This window comes from Lipophrys pholis, assembly GCF_963383615.2.
Source record: "Lipophrys pholis genome assembly, chromosome: 23".
Lineage (NCBI taxonomy): Eukaryota > Metazoa > Chordata > Actinopteri > Blenniiformes > Blenniidae > Lipophrys > Lipophrys pholis.
The window spans coordinates 6,650,197-6,665,128 of record NC_137645.1 but is presented as its reverse complement, the minus strand read 5'-3'; the positions used below and the strand labels follow the sequence as shown (position 1 = coordinate 6,665,128).

The 14,932-nt window shown below is 45.3% G+C and overlaps 1 protein-coding gene across 1 annotated transcript in view; it reads left to right on the top strand.

Annotated features, from left to right (window-relative positions):
• The window catches only part of LOC308127601 (aryl hydrocarbon receptor-like), a 37,067-nt gene extending 22,442 nt beyond the window's left edge, over nt 1-14,625 (top strand). The window contains exons 3-11 of the mRNA XM_080492734.1: nt 3,830-4,023; nt 4,119-4,208; nt 6,204-6,318; nt 7,175-7,311; nt 7,458-7,660; nt 7,749-7,858; nt 7,959-8,100; nt 8,703-10,341; nt 10,767-14,625. Of these exons, the coding sequence (XP_080348860.1) occupies nt 3,830-4,023; nt 4,119-4,208; nt 6,204-6,318; nt 7,175-7,311; nt 7,458-7,660; nt 7,749-7,858; nt 7,959-8,100; nt 8,703-10,341; nt 10,767-10,853 (2,717 nt within the window). The 3' untranslated portion in view covers nt 10,854-14,625. The remainder of the gene's footprint in view (nt 1-3,829; nt 4,024-4,118; nt 4,209-6,203; nt 6,319-7,174; nt 7,312-7,457; nt 7,661-7,748; nt 7,859-7,958; nt 8,101-8,702; nt 10,342-10,766) is intronic.
• Nucleotides 14,626-14,932: the final 307 nt, after the last annotated feature.

Below are 14,932 nucleotides of genomic sequence, written 5' to 3'. Positions count from 1 at the left end.
TTTTAGTGTAAAACTGCTGCTTTTATGACTACTTTTGAGAAATATAGTCTTATCACGGGGGTCTGCAACCCTAATGACCCGTTTTTGTGACTTTCCACTGAATCAGATTTAACTGGAGGCGCAAAACACGTTTAACCTTTAAAATGCGGCTTCCAAAGTTTCATATGTACGGTAAAGTTCCCAATAGACGTGCAGTGCGCGAGTGCAAGCCACCGGGGGGGGGCGTGTCTATCGGGAACATGTATAGTTTTAGGCAGCGAGCCGTCCAGCCGTGATTTGGACGATCAAGTTTTGAAAAAGACGGCCAAAAGAATTGTGACGAGCGGACCCGATTAGAGCGGACACCTTGTAAGTAGCGGAAGAATCGTCGTGCACGGAGAGGTTTTAAATGTTAATGCACCTTAATGAGCAGACGGTCACTGTACACCAGGGTAACCGAACCCTCCACATCTTTGGAAGTGGCGGGGGGGGTGCTCTTCTATTAGGCAGTGCTTGGATATTTAGATTTCCTTGGTCTTCTGGGGACTTTTCAGTGCCTTTTCTTTCATCTATGGAAAAAAAAGTAGTTGTTTTCGTATTGTACTGCCCCCTAGTGGATATATACCAGCAGTATATTGTACTTGGGAGTTGAGTTTGTTCTTGGTAATAATCATTCTGATGGATCTACAGTATAAATGAGTTGTCGGTTGATTGTCGCGCCCCCTGGTGGACATATAATGGCAGGCCACGTGAGGTCTGGGGCGAATGTCGCTGATCAAGGCGACAGCAAACATCACAGGAAGCGACTCCCAGCAGACAAGAGGTGATACAAGTTTTAAAAACGCACACGGGGGAAGATTTATGGGGAATGACGGCGGGAGCTCTCGGAGGGGAAAAACCCACTCCGCTCCGGCAAAGTCCTCGCTCTTCATGTCCGAACCTGCAGCGACGGGGCGAGAGAGTGTCGTCGATCCCGATCTCTCCTGTCACCCCTCCTCCTCCTCCTCCTCCTTCTCCTCGTCTTCCTCCTCCTCCGCTCCGCAGTCCGACGCGATGCAGAACAATGCCTCCTTTCAGCTCTCTGGTTTCAAAGTGGAGGGAAAAACCACGAAGTGCTTCAGAGCGGGTGTTGGGAGATGGAGGGATGATGGGGGGGGGGGGAGGCGTGCAGGGGAGTCTGCAGTCGTCAAAGAAAGAGGGGATGAAAACGGAGGAGTCGACTTCAATATGAAAAGCAGCTTTTACGTAGGAATAAATGCATACAAAGCAGAATTAATGCAGATTACATGAATGTTGGCCTGTGAAACTGGGATTAAGAGGTGATTTCAAAGCGCCACAGATTGATGAGTCATGTAAACATTTACGGCCCCGTAAAGTCCCCGTCCGACCATGCGAGCTGGATTAATGTCCAGTTTGGAGTGGAAACCCTGTTTGATCAGGGCAAAGCCTCCACATACAGCAGGGGACGGGGCTGCAAAAAGAAAAACACAGAAGAAGAAGAAGAAGAGGAGGCGGTTTGTGGGTGTCTCTCCGGTTTTATGAGAGCTCTGGAAGTGGATCGGAGTCCGCTGTTCCTCGTTAAACGCCAGGCTTTGTGGGGTTAGCGGGGTGAATGAAGAGGCTTTCTTCTTTTTTTTTTAACCACTTCAGAAACAGTGCTGGGAGTTCCCCATGGCACCTGTCTCGGTCCTCTACACTTTCACTTTTTCTTTTGGATTTTGTACTTTTTCTTTCGATCATCAGCTTTGAAATGAGCTTTATGTGGAAATGATTGTAATTTTTAGTAGTATTTGACTGTATGTTGGTCATAATGTTATGGCCGATAAGTGGTAATTTTTCAGAAAATTGATTTCTACACGAAAATCGCAGGAATGAATAAACTGACGTGTGATAAACTGATTTTAAACACATAAAACACCATGAAAACTCAATAAAAAATAAAGAATATGTCTTTTGTTGTTGTTTTCCTCTCCTGGCTGTTCTTTCCGTCCCCAGCTGAAGCGACTGGCTGATAAACGTGACTTCACGGACTGGGATTGAGCTCATCCGCGTGTTGTCTCTGGGATTAGACGCTGCCGAGCCCGGGGGATCTCAGCATGTGTGTAAATGTGTGGGAATGAGCCGCGCAGCCAATCACAATAAATACAACGTGGCGGGCTGTAAATCGGCGTGAGAGGGCATCGCTGTGCCATTTAAAAAAATTAATTAAATAAAAATAAATCCAAACCTCACATTTTCCGCTGCTGAAGCAGCTGATTTCTCTCAACACACAAAGGATTTGCCTTCTGGTGCAGCTTGCTGGGCTCGGTGGGGAATTTTGATGTTCCATAACTCGCGTTATGCGACGGTTTTGGATGAAATGTAAAAGACCCGGGAAGGAGGTTTTTAAAGAGCCAGCTCCTTTCTCTTTATGCCTCGTGTGGGTTTGACCGACTCTTCTGGTTTTGGTCGCTCGCCGGCATGTTGTCGTCTCCAAAACCCAGATCATTAGACTCTGCTGGGATTTCTGTGGCTCCGAGAATACTGGACTCTTTCCTTCTGCTCTGGTCCTTCACTTGAAGATTTTAGTCCACTGTCAGGCTTCTGGTTTACATCACTGGAGATCCATCCATCCATCCATCCATCCATCCATCCAGCATGCTATCTAGCGGTTCATTTGTTCACCAAATAAATTTTAAGAATTGATTTAAAGACGTGACTGGATACGTGGGAATACAAGCTGGCGACTCCTTTTTAAAGGGAAAGCATGGTATCTGCTCCAGATACCTCTAGAAAAGCTGTGAATCACTTTGTGAATGTGTTTATAGCTGAAAGAGGGTCCAGACTAAGATTAAATTCATCCGTCCGTCGCCCCGTTAAACTGGCTTCCTCCACCTGCTTCCTCTCTCGGGATTTCACCCGGCGGTTATTTCTGTTTCTCTTGTTTTCGTGCGGCGATAAGAGGAGGAAGAGGAGAGTGACAGCTGTGTTGTAAGACGACAGGAAGCATCGGGCGGCTCCACCCTGATAGACGGATCAGCCCTTCCTCTTTTTTTTTTTTTAGTGCGTGTGTTGTTTTCTCACCGTTCACTTTCCTCAGATGTTTTTTTCAGATTTCTTTGGTGGTTTCTCAACATTTAATCTGGTTTGTAGACCAGAGCTTCCAGAGATTGGTGTGTTAGAGTGAAAACTCTCACGACTATACAGATTCGTTGGCCGCGATTTGCTAGAATTCTTGTTTTACTACCAGGATGCGTAGAAAAAAATGTGCAAAGTTCAGTTTTTAGTCTTTCAGTTGCACCTTTACAGCATTTTTTCAGCTTCCGAAAACAAAAGTTGCAAGTACGTACTCGTGTACTTGGCGAGTACGTTCTTGCAAGTACGTGACAACTCATGTCCGCTATTTCTTTGCCAAGTGCATTATGGATAATTTGGCTTCCATATTCCAAACAAATCCGGTCTTGATGCGTCTTCAATGAAGTGGGCGGAGCCAGAACACTTCCGGATATTTCATGCGTACTCGGCGAGATGTGTACTTTGAATTGGATCAGTACTTGGTCTCTCCGACTGGTGACGTTTCACAAGTACGCCAGAACGCAAGTGCAAACAAATACTGGCTGCAGGAACTGGCGATTATAGCGATGATGGAGTGTCTGCAGACGTCCACGCCGCAGAGCAACGCACCCCGGAGATTTAAAATGAAATACAGGCTCAATTGTAAATCACATGAGATTCCATATTTATACTAGTACCGCAAAATTTACCAGAGGTGGGTTTCTGGTATTATCCTCCCCTGTTGACGACAATCTAAAGCTCCCATTTTGTGGTGACGCTCCAGATAATCTCAACCCAACCTGTCTTCCTCCTGCAGCCACTCTGAAGGCGTCTCAGAGCAGCTCCAGCTGGACCAGCGAGGGCAGCCTGATGTTCGGGAGGAACGCGTCGACTCCGTCCACCTCATCCGCCCCCTCCGCCGCCACCGCCGCCTCCTCCTTCACGCCGTCCAGCTCCGTCGTGGCCTCCATTGATGGAGTCTCCTTCTCGGAGGGAGACCTGCTGCTTCAGGTGAGTTCAAACCTGATGGGAGGGACAGGATGGGAGTGAAAGGGTTAAACACAAGCAATATGTGTGTGTGTGTGTGTGTGTGTGTGTGTCTGCAGGCGCTGAACGGCTTCGTGTTGGTGGTGACGGCCGAAGGCTACGTCTTCTACACGTCCCCCACCATCCATGACTTCCTTGGTTTCCATCAGGTAAAAAAAAACAGGATGAATTGATGATAGATTGAACCCCCCCCCACCCCCCCAAAAAAAAGGATGTTTTTTTTCTCTTTGGGTGCAATCATCTGTACCAGAAATGATCCCATCACAGAAGTGACTCCTGCCCACTTCCACCTCGCTGACCTCCTGAACCCTCATGTTGCTCTGACATTGATCAACTTCACTTCCTGAATCCAGCAGCCAATAGAAACGAGGCGATCGCGCAGCGAAAACAACAGAAACTTCTGCTCCAGTGAACCCAGAGCAACCTTTTCTCCATAAAACATCACGGCTGATATAGATAGATTTTATATATATATATATATATATATATATATATATATATATATATATATATAATTTATTGAGAAAAAAATCCTATAATATTTAAAAAATGACTAACTAAATCTGTAAAAATGTAAATAATAATGGAGAATTCCATAGAAATATTTCAATATTATTTTTTTTCTCATTTTAAATGAAAAGCTATGAAAATGAAATAATTTCCCCCCAATATTTAGGAAAATATACAAGTGGAAAACAAGAAATGATAATGAACATATCTCTGGATTTTTTAAAAAAAAGACAGAAATTATTTCTAATTCACAAAGATATATCTGCAAATGTAATAAACATCACAGAAATGGTGTTAAAAAAAAGTTATTTTTAAAAATTGTAGGATATTACATTAAACAAAAATGATATGTTTAGAAAATTTCTAAAAAGCGTTTATTTCTAACAAGATGTATAAATAACATTGGAAAACACTTGAAATATGTTTTAACCATTCCAACATTTTATTCTTCTCAATTCTTTTTTTTATCATTTCTTGTAGATAGTTTCAAATTTAGACTTGATGGTCTCATATAAAATTTTTTGGGGGAAATACCAGCGAAATAACAACTTTTCGAATACATTCTGTCTCCATGGAAATGGGAAAATGACATTTTCGAATAGTTTCTGTCTCCATGGAAACGGGGGAAAAAGGTAACTTTTGGAAAATGTTCCTTCTCATTTGCGGTCTGAGGAAAACTTTTTGAATACGTTTTCGGGAAAGTGCAAGCTTTTGAAAACGACGCTAATGCACATTGCACACCACCGCCGTAGTAAATACTTTTTCTGCACATGAAAATGAAGAATAACAATTTCAATAACGAATAACAACACCCACTAGTGGCCCGACATGAACACCACATCCTTTTCAGCGTTTCAGCTGTTTCTGTGTGAACAGACGTTGTTTTCAAAACGTTGCCGTGTCGACATGATGCCATTCTGAAATGAAAATGCAAAAATGGTGCATCTTCGCTTGAAACGTTGTGTAATCGGGTCCTTATTTGTATCTGAGTGCAAAGAACCGAAGCGCTTTGTCGACTCTGAACTCTTGACTTGTAAACACATCCGTTTGAACCGGGGTTAAAGATGGCCGCCGTCACCCGGGCAGGATGCACGTGGTCCACAGCACACACACACACACACACACACACACACACACACACACACACACACACACACACACACACACACACACACACACACACACACACACACACACACACACACACACACACACACACACACACACACACACACACACACACACACACACACATCTGAAACAGGGGCAGGAAACACTTTGTTCCCGAGGCCGCAGGAGCCGCTAAAACCCCAAACTAACCAGCTGCTGCGCCTATTTACGAGCGTATTAAAGTTTATTTAAAGAGCAGCTGCGGGTGCAGCGGTGGAGGAGATCGGGCCACAAATAAAAGCGGCTGTAAAACAGAAGAAATCTTCTTGAGACCAGAAGGAGCACCTCGCTCTCTGCTGTCAGAGCCCTCCAGACGTCTGGCCTGGGAGGATTGAGGACCAAACCAGTGCTTGATCCTTCGTTTTCACTCGTGAATCTTGAGATTTTTGTCGCTTGACCAGAAGGGTTTTATTTCGTCTCGGTGGTGATGATGATGACGAGACGTCGCTTGTCTTCTCTTTCAGTCGGACGTCGTCCATCAGAGCGTGTTCGAGCTCATCCACACAGACGACCGAGCTCTCTTCAGACGGCAGCTTCATTTCTCGCTAAACCCAAACAGTGACGGCACCATGAGTTCCGGTAAGTCCGCTATGGGGGCTTTTCCACCAGAAAGAACCAGGTGCGAGTTCGGGGCCAGGGCCAGATTTAGCACCAGTTCCTTGTCTTTCCAGAAACAAATTATAATAACAGGGTGAATTAATAAAGCGTGTGTTTATGTAGGTTGCCATTGAAAACGTCTATAGAGCTGCATTTGATTCTGACACACCCTGAAATAAAGTGAAAAGAGCAGAAATTCACAATGTCATTCCGAAATGTTGAAAAATAAGCCCCAAGCTCATTCACTCTTTATTTTTTCTTTATTTTTCAATGAACAAGCACCTGGTTCTTTTCGGCGGAAAAGCCCTATATCAGAAAGTCCAGTATCGGTACCAGAAAGTCGAGTGTCTGTACCAAAAAGTCTAGTATTGGTACCAGAAAGTCTAATATCGTTAGCAGAAAGTCCAGTATCAGTCCCAGAAAGTCCAGTATCGGTACCAGAAAGTCCAGTATCGGTACCAGAAAGTCATGTATCAGTACCAAAAAAGTCCACTATCAGCCCCAGAAAGCCCAGTATTGATACCAGAAAGTCTAGTATCCGTACCAGAAAGTCCACTTTCTGAGACTTTCAGTATCAGTCCTATAGGTACTAGAAAGTCCAGTTTCATTAGGTTTGTTGTTGTCTTTCTGCTTCTTTGTCACTTCCTGTTTATTTTTTATATATATTTGTGGACATGTACTTATGTTTTGTTGTTTTGTTTTTTAAGAGTTTTGTGTCTCCTCTGGATTTTTTATTTTTTTTGTTTATATCTTATTTCGATGTATTCTACTTTGCTGGTTGGGCAGTTTTTGTGTTTTTTCGTGGACATAGACGGTCAATACCTCCTCGCCCCTGCAGGTGCTCAGAACAGCGTGGAGCTCAGCAACGTGACAAACTACGACCCGCTGGACATCCCTCCGGAAAACTCCTCCTTTCTGGAGAGGATCTTTTGCTGCCGCTTCCGCTGCTTGCTGGACAACTCCTCGGGCTTCCTGGTAACACACACACACACACACACACACACACACACACATACACCAACACACACACATACACCAACACACACACACAGAGGAGTGAATACAGTAAATCCACAGAGCAGGCTTCGGGTTGTTTCATACTTTGGCGCACCGTTCTGCAGGCCCTGAACTTCCACGGCCGTCTCAAGTTGCTCCACGGTCAGAACCGGCTGTCCGACGATGGGACGCTGGTCCCCCCGCAGCTCGCTCTCTTCGCCATCGCCACGCCGCTGCAGCCGCCGTCCATCCTGGAGATCCGCACCAAGACGCTCATCTTCCAGACCAAACACAAGATGGATTTCTCCCCCATGGGCATCGACTCCAGGTACACAAACTCCAGATTGTTTAGGAAAACAAAGAAACCTTGTCTTTGTCAAACCAAAGGAAAATGGACTTGTGCGTTTTGTCCACAGAGGGAAGATGGTGCTGGGCTACACTGAGGTGGAGATCTGTATGAAAGGTTCGGGTTACAACTTCATCCACGCCGCAGACATGATGTTCTGCGCCGACAACCACCTGAGAAGTGAGTCCTCCGCCCAGTTCTTAAAGCTCTCGAGCCCCCCGTCGGCTCGGTGTAGCGTGGAACGACGCACGACTGACAGGTTCCTTGCTTCTGGCTGCAGTGATGAAAACCGGAGACAGCGGCTTCAACGTCTTCAGGCTGCTGACGAAGAGCAGGACCTGGGTCTGGGTCCAGGCCCACGCCCGGGTGGTGTTCAAAGCGGGCAAACCGGACTTCATCGTGGCCCGGCAGAGGCCTCTGACGTAAGATCTGACGCCAGTTTAGAGCTCCTCTCTCTCTCTCTCTCTGCAACCTTTATGACCAAAAGAGGCGTTTTGTCAGTTTCAATTCAGGATGGGGAAGATTTAAATACATTTGATCTGTTTTTGGACCTGATTTTAGTGGTTCCAACCTTCTTTTGCAATTTTGACATTTTAACTGTTTTTGGACCTGATTTATTTATTTATTATAATTTTGGCATTTTAGCTGTTTTTAGAAAATGACATATATCAAGTTTTTGGCAAAATAGACAAAAGAAGAAGAAAACACTCAGGATAGTAGCCAGATTGACGGTTAGTACGCAAAACACTAAATAAACAAATAGTACTTCAACATCTATTGAAATCATACAACTTTTAAGCTGTTTTACCCCCCCCCCCCATTTCTTTAGGTTTCAGCTATTTTTCCCCATTTTAATTTTGTCTTTTGTCTTTTATAAAAGCCCTGTTAAGCCAAGTGTTAAAACCGCTTTTGAAAATGCCTTTGTGTACGTAAATAAAATAATTAGGTAAAATCAAGTGAGAGCTTCATGGATCCACTTTCTTTTGTGGAATATTTCATCAATTTCTTGTCTGTTTCTCCACAGGAATGCGGAAGGCGAGGAGCAGCTTCGCCTGAGACGCCTGCAGCTGCCGTTCAACTTCGCCACCGGCGAGGCGGTGCTGTACGACACCATTCCCACCATCGAGGTCCCCGACGTTCCCGCCCCCAAGCAGAGGAAGCTGGACACCGACACGGTCAGCAAGGACTCAATGCTGGGCTGCATGCTGAATCAGGACCAGTCCATCTACAGCGAGCACAACGTCAACACCATCACCTCGCTCAACGACGTGGCCTTCCTGGACACCCACGCCACCGTCAGCGTGCCGGGAGAGACGGCGCCCAAGCCCGAGGTGTCCACCCTGGTGAAGAACGAGGCCACGATGCAGGACATGATGGAGACCCTGCAGCAGATCCTCGGGGACAGCGACCTGACGGAGACGCTGGAGGTGGAGCCGGACGAGCTGAAGAGCTGGGAGAGCACGCTGCTGAAGATGAACGTCGGCAGCTGCGAGTTCACCGACGACCTGAACGACATCATCAGCAATGACATCCTGTCCTACGTGGAGGAGCAGCTGCAGAAGGAGGGCGGGCTCCAGCTGCTGGACCAGCTGGACGACATCCCGGCCTGCCTCTCCACGCTGGACCCGCAGAACCAGGACCTGGGTCAGGGCGGGGTGCAGAACTTCAGCTGGAACCTGGAGCCGCAGGGCCAGCTGATGCCCAACAAAGGGCAGATGATGGCGCCACAGCCGCCGCCGGGCCAGGGAATGGTCAAACTGAGCCACATGGACTTCCCCGTGTTGAACGGTCCGAGCCTCCGTCAGCTTCCTGTTCCTGTTCAGCTGGGCGCCACTGCATCCCCGGGCACCTCGGTGCCCCTCAACCCCTCCTTACCCAACTCCTGCTCCCAAACACAGAACCGCCTGAGGCAGGCCAACGCCAAGGGCGCCGACCACATGGCGTTCCCCATCAGGCAGGCACCGACCACTCAGCTTCAACTGAACCACACGGCGTTCCCGATGCAGACGCACCTCCCCATGAGGACGCCCGCCCAACCTGCCTTCGCCCCGCAGGACCAAACCACGGACAGACAGCTGAACTACGCGTTCGGCTTCCAGGGCGGCCAGTGGAACGCCTCCATGTCCAACGCAAAGCAAGTGGCAGAAACCTACATCCCCAATATTTCAAACCAGCCCAGTTTTCCGGCCGGCTCCTCGCCGGGGGGGCTCATGCAGGGCCGCTTCGCGCTGCAGACCCAGGACGCTGACAGTCAGAGACAGTCCTGGTCTCTGGGGCAGCAGCAGATGGGCCTCAGCCAGATATCTGACTACCAGAGGATTCCTGTGGGGCCCTCGTTCAGGGCTGCGGAGACCACCGCCGCGCCGTTTCCCGTCCAGCAGGACCCGGAGCCCTCGAGTAGCTGCATGTTCAGAAACGCCACCGTACCGCGGCCCGTCAACGGACTGCACCACCAGGCGGGGGTGAACCCCGGCAGGAACCAGATCCCCTCCAAACCCTCCTGCTTCTATCAGACCGCGCACGCCGGCGCTGCCATGCCGGGGATGTCGACCATCTCCAACCCCGACGAGGCGGCGCTGTCCTGCCAGATGGCGGCCGGGCTCAACGCCAACGGCCTGCTGGCGCCGCAGCAGCCGTACCTCAGCTTCAACGAGCAGACGCAGGTAAACAACGTAGTAGTGAGATAAATGTCCACTAGTACCTCCTCAGCCTTACTCGACTCGACTCCTTATTGACGCTTTTCCACTGCGTTACTCGTGGTACCTGTGCAGCCGAGATTCCAAGTGAGCAAAGACGATCACAAACAGATAGACACACAGAAATAAGCAGCGACGGTGTGCAGGCGTTCTGTTTTTTGTTGTCTGGCGGCGACCAGAGGATTCAGGAGCTCGGTAGGTCTCCGAGCCGCGGTGTTTTAGATTAACTGGTTCCCCTGTTAACTGGTGGCCGGCTTTTCACAGCAGATGTTATAAATCTGTCCTGGCGAACGCCGTTCCACCGCATCCCCATTAAAGTTGAGTTGAGTGAGGCCGAGTCGAAGCTGGTGGTTCTATCGTGAGGAACTAACCTGCCTCTGGCTTTCCCGCAGATCAACAACTGTCCAGTGGTCGGGAACGGCGGCTTCCCGTTCTCCTCGCTGCGCAACGGGAACACACGCTACTCGGAAAACAAATAGAAACTGTGACTTCTGGAGGGCAGAGGATCCCCGCTGGGACGGAAACGCCGAGACTGGAGAGCGGCACAGGCGAAGGGAAACCCACCTTCTCTTCAGTTCCTCTTGTGTTTTTATACGATAAGTGTGCAGGACAGCTGTGAAGTTTTGGAACGAGTTCCACCGCCGGACGTCTTAAGGAGACGAGATTTGGTCGGATTAAAACAAAAGGAGACGGCGGACGAGCGGTTTGGAATTCTCCCATGAATGACGGACCTTATAAAGATGTAGAAGGACGAGTGGACTTAACCAGACCAAGCAGTTCATCCTCATCGCTCACTCCTGCTCTGAGAGTTATGTGCACATCGGGGTCAGGCGGACACTTTAGTGTTTAAAACCGAAAACTACGTCACAATTGGAGCCATTCTATACAGAGGACTGCTGCTGAGAGGCATGAGCTGAGCGGACTCGGAAATATCATCAGCAGATCAACCCAAGTTATTTCCGATTACTGCCCCCGTGTGGCAGAAAGCGCAAACTGCGGTTCCACTTGCGATCCGCTTCAAGCTGCTCCTCTCGTCTTTTATGAGATTGGGATGCAGCTTCTCACAAAAAGGGCGGAGCCCGACGGCACAGTGAACGCTCTGGTACACTAACGTGCATCTGTGGGATTGATCTAGTGGTTTTCAATGTCATGAGAAGACACTACATTTTCTCCACAATCAAATCAAGTCCGAGGGAATCCCACAAATTGACAGTTTGGTCTGGTTAACTTAACTGATTCCTTTGAATCAAAGGACGATACCCCCACCACCCCCACCCTCACCCCCACCACCACCCCCCACCACCCGCCCTCTCTACACTCAGAAGGATAAAATGCATCTCTTTTTTTTGTGTGTGTCCTTTTGACAGTGCAACTACGTTCATTTCAACTCCTCGCTGAGACCTTTGCTTTGCAGACAGGGTATTAAGGACATTTAAAGAAGAAACGGAGAGAAAGACACGCACAAGGAAATCTGAGCGTCGACCGACGAACGGACGATTCAGCGAAAACAGCTGCTTGTTTATATATTTTAAAGCTTCGTCGCTGAGCCAGTTTGGTTCTTCTTCACCTCCCTTCTTGTTCCTATTTCATCTGTGTTGTTGTTGTTGTTGTGGGGGATATTGGAGACGGTGCCTCAGAAACCTTAAAGGGACAGTCAACTGCAATTTAGATGTTTGATGGTGGATCGAAAACCAAAGTTGAAGCCAAATTATTTTTATTTTATTTTTTTTTTGCACTATTAATTTGAAGTCTGACTCGCCAAAGGACAAAAAAAGTTAAATACGTGATAAAATGAGACGCAATCTTTTGCAAAAGACAATTAGTGCTGTTGGTGTGTGTATTAAATGTTTCAAAATAAATAAGTAGACGACTGCCTTCATATCTCCTTAAAGCCGGGGTCTGCAACCAAAAGAGCCGTGTCACCTTTTTAAACCAAATCTAATTTTATCTGGAGCCACAAAATAAGTTCATTTTCTTAAATTAAGAATTAAAACCTCCGGGAAAAATGGCCAGAAGTAAGGTTTCAATAATGAAGCGTCACAGGTACAATTTTGATATATTAGTTTTTCTTCTTGTTCCTTTTCTTTCTTTTTCTTTTTTTCAACCGTTTTTCTTTTTTTCTTTTTTTTTTTACCCTTTTTCTATATATTTCTTTTTAATTCTGATTTTTTTGGTCTTTTTTTCCTTTTCCTCCTTTTTTCATTTTTTTTTTCCATTTTTCCTTTTCCTATTTTAATTTTTTTTCCTTTTCCTCAAACCTATTTGTGATTTCGCTGTTGTACTTTATCTGGTTGCAGACTCCTGCCTTAAAGGCGCAGTCTGTAAAGTTTAGTGTGGAACATCTTCACATTTTAGTTTTGAATGGATAAAATCCTAAAACCTTTCGACTTGACCTCAAAGTGGAAGACGAGGATGTTTTGTCCGTCTCGGATGCTGAGGTCACGTTTCCGTCCTCTTCCTTCTTCCGCTCTGTCTTGTTTTTTTGGTTTGTTTTTTTCCCTAGACTCGTGCTCTGCGTATCGACAACCCGTCCTGCAGTGAAACACAGAAGTAAACGCAGTTGAAGGCAGCTATTGTATAGATTCAATGAGGGGGGGGGGGAACATAAAACAAATAGGGAGGAATATTTACCAAAAAAAGAAACGTCAAGTGCCTTTTTGAATTGAGCTTCACTTTGTACTGTTCTGTGAATTTTCTCCGAGCTATTAGTGTCTCTTTACTTTTTCTGAAGCAGCGACAAGCAGGATTAAACCAAAAACCTATTTTAATGGAGACACACCATCTGGATTTTTGTCCTTTTAGTTCATTTGAAAAAAAATCCTGAAAGAGTCCTCTATTGTCGATATAACAGAGATAAAATCAACAGTTTAGACTGGAGTCTTTCAGAAAAATAGGAATAACAGGAGGAAATCCAGCGTTTTAACCTTTCCCAGAAGTTTCCACAATTATTTTGGAATCAATGAATGAATCTTTAATTCCAAACATTTACAAATAAACTGACAAAAATACTTTTTTGGACCTTATCTTGACCTTTGACCCAAACGCTCTCAAACGTTCTCCATTGTCAGAACAGCGGATTTCCATGATCTTGTGTATTTGTCAGATTGAACCTCAAATATATCAGATTTGCTAAATTTTTTGCACCTGAAACAACAAAAGCAACAATCTCGACGCCGCTAAAATGACAGGAATGTTTAACTTTACTGTAAAAAGACACTCTGGGAAACGTAGAGAACCATAATCAGATGTTGTTTTTTTTTTTATTTTATTTACTTTTGCTCAAGCTTCGTTTTTTACAGCAGGACGTGCAAAATGTGGCATTTTAAGAGTCACGGGTGCTTTTTAAATCTTGTCCAAAAACACTAAATGTGCGAAGAAAAGTAGAATTGCTTGAATATTTTTACCAATTAAAGTTTTTTTTTTTTTTTTTTGCTTATTACATTATTTTGGTCGGACGTTAAAAGCTGTGCAGCCTCCTGAAAATTAAACTGAAGCTTTGGTAAAATAGTCTAAATCTCAGATGTATAAATGAGACCTTATAAAAAATTAGCTGAAATAAATCCAGACACTAATACTTTAAGTAAAGGTGCCGCTTAAGAAAAACAATTACAGGAGGTAAAACATACAAACGAAACAAACCGTCATGCACTTTGAGAAAAAAAGGGAAAATTTGATGTCAACAGTGTTGAGATTTTAATTTTCTTGAATGTTCCTAATACTCTTCCATACTAGTACAAATTGAAGCTTTAATTTGGAGATATGTGATCTTCCTCTCCTGTTTGAAATCCAAGTTGTTGTTTTTTTTATCCTCTCAAAGTATTCTCTAAATGAAAAAAAAAAAAGAAATCACCATTTCTTGTTGCTTGCTTTGACATATTAGAAACCCTCCCCACTTTATATTCTCCTGTTTTTGAAACGCGAGGAGGCCAAGGCTCCAAACATGCAGTATCTTTGTCTACGTGTATATAAATACATATATTTGTCATCTTCTTTCAAAGTACGTATTGTCATATATTGTGTATTTTATTATTGTACTGCCTTAACCCGACCCACACCTATATATTGTTTTTTTTTGTACATTTTCTGCACAGTGTATAGACGTGTAACCTCTCCCTCTTTTCTTGTTTTGTAACCTTTCGACACGGAAGCCGTGGAATTTGCCTTCAATATTTTCCTTCTAACTGAGTGTTTGAGTCCGTTTTTATCCGTCTTTACACAAATAAATGTGATCTGATCACCGTACTGGTTTGGACGGTTATTAATGACTTTCACTATTTTCTCCCAAAAATCTGGATTTTTTTTCCAATGGCGGCCATTTTTATGCCGGAAATAAATGCAGTTTTTGCCATTAGGATAGAATTTAATTCTTCCCATCACATCTTGAGCCAAACGTACTGAGATATTATACAGTTACACCAGCATGAGGATTTGGAAAACACATATATATAACTGGGCATTATGAACAGGTGAATGCTCAGATGATGTCATTTCAAGTCTTACACTTATAAACTATCAAAATTCCAGGTAGCTACACGACCATTGGTCCTATTTTTTAAAA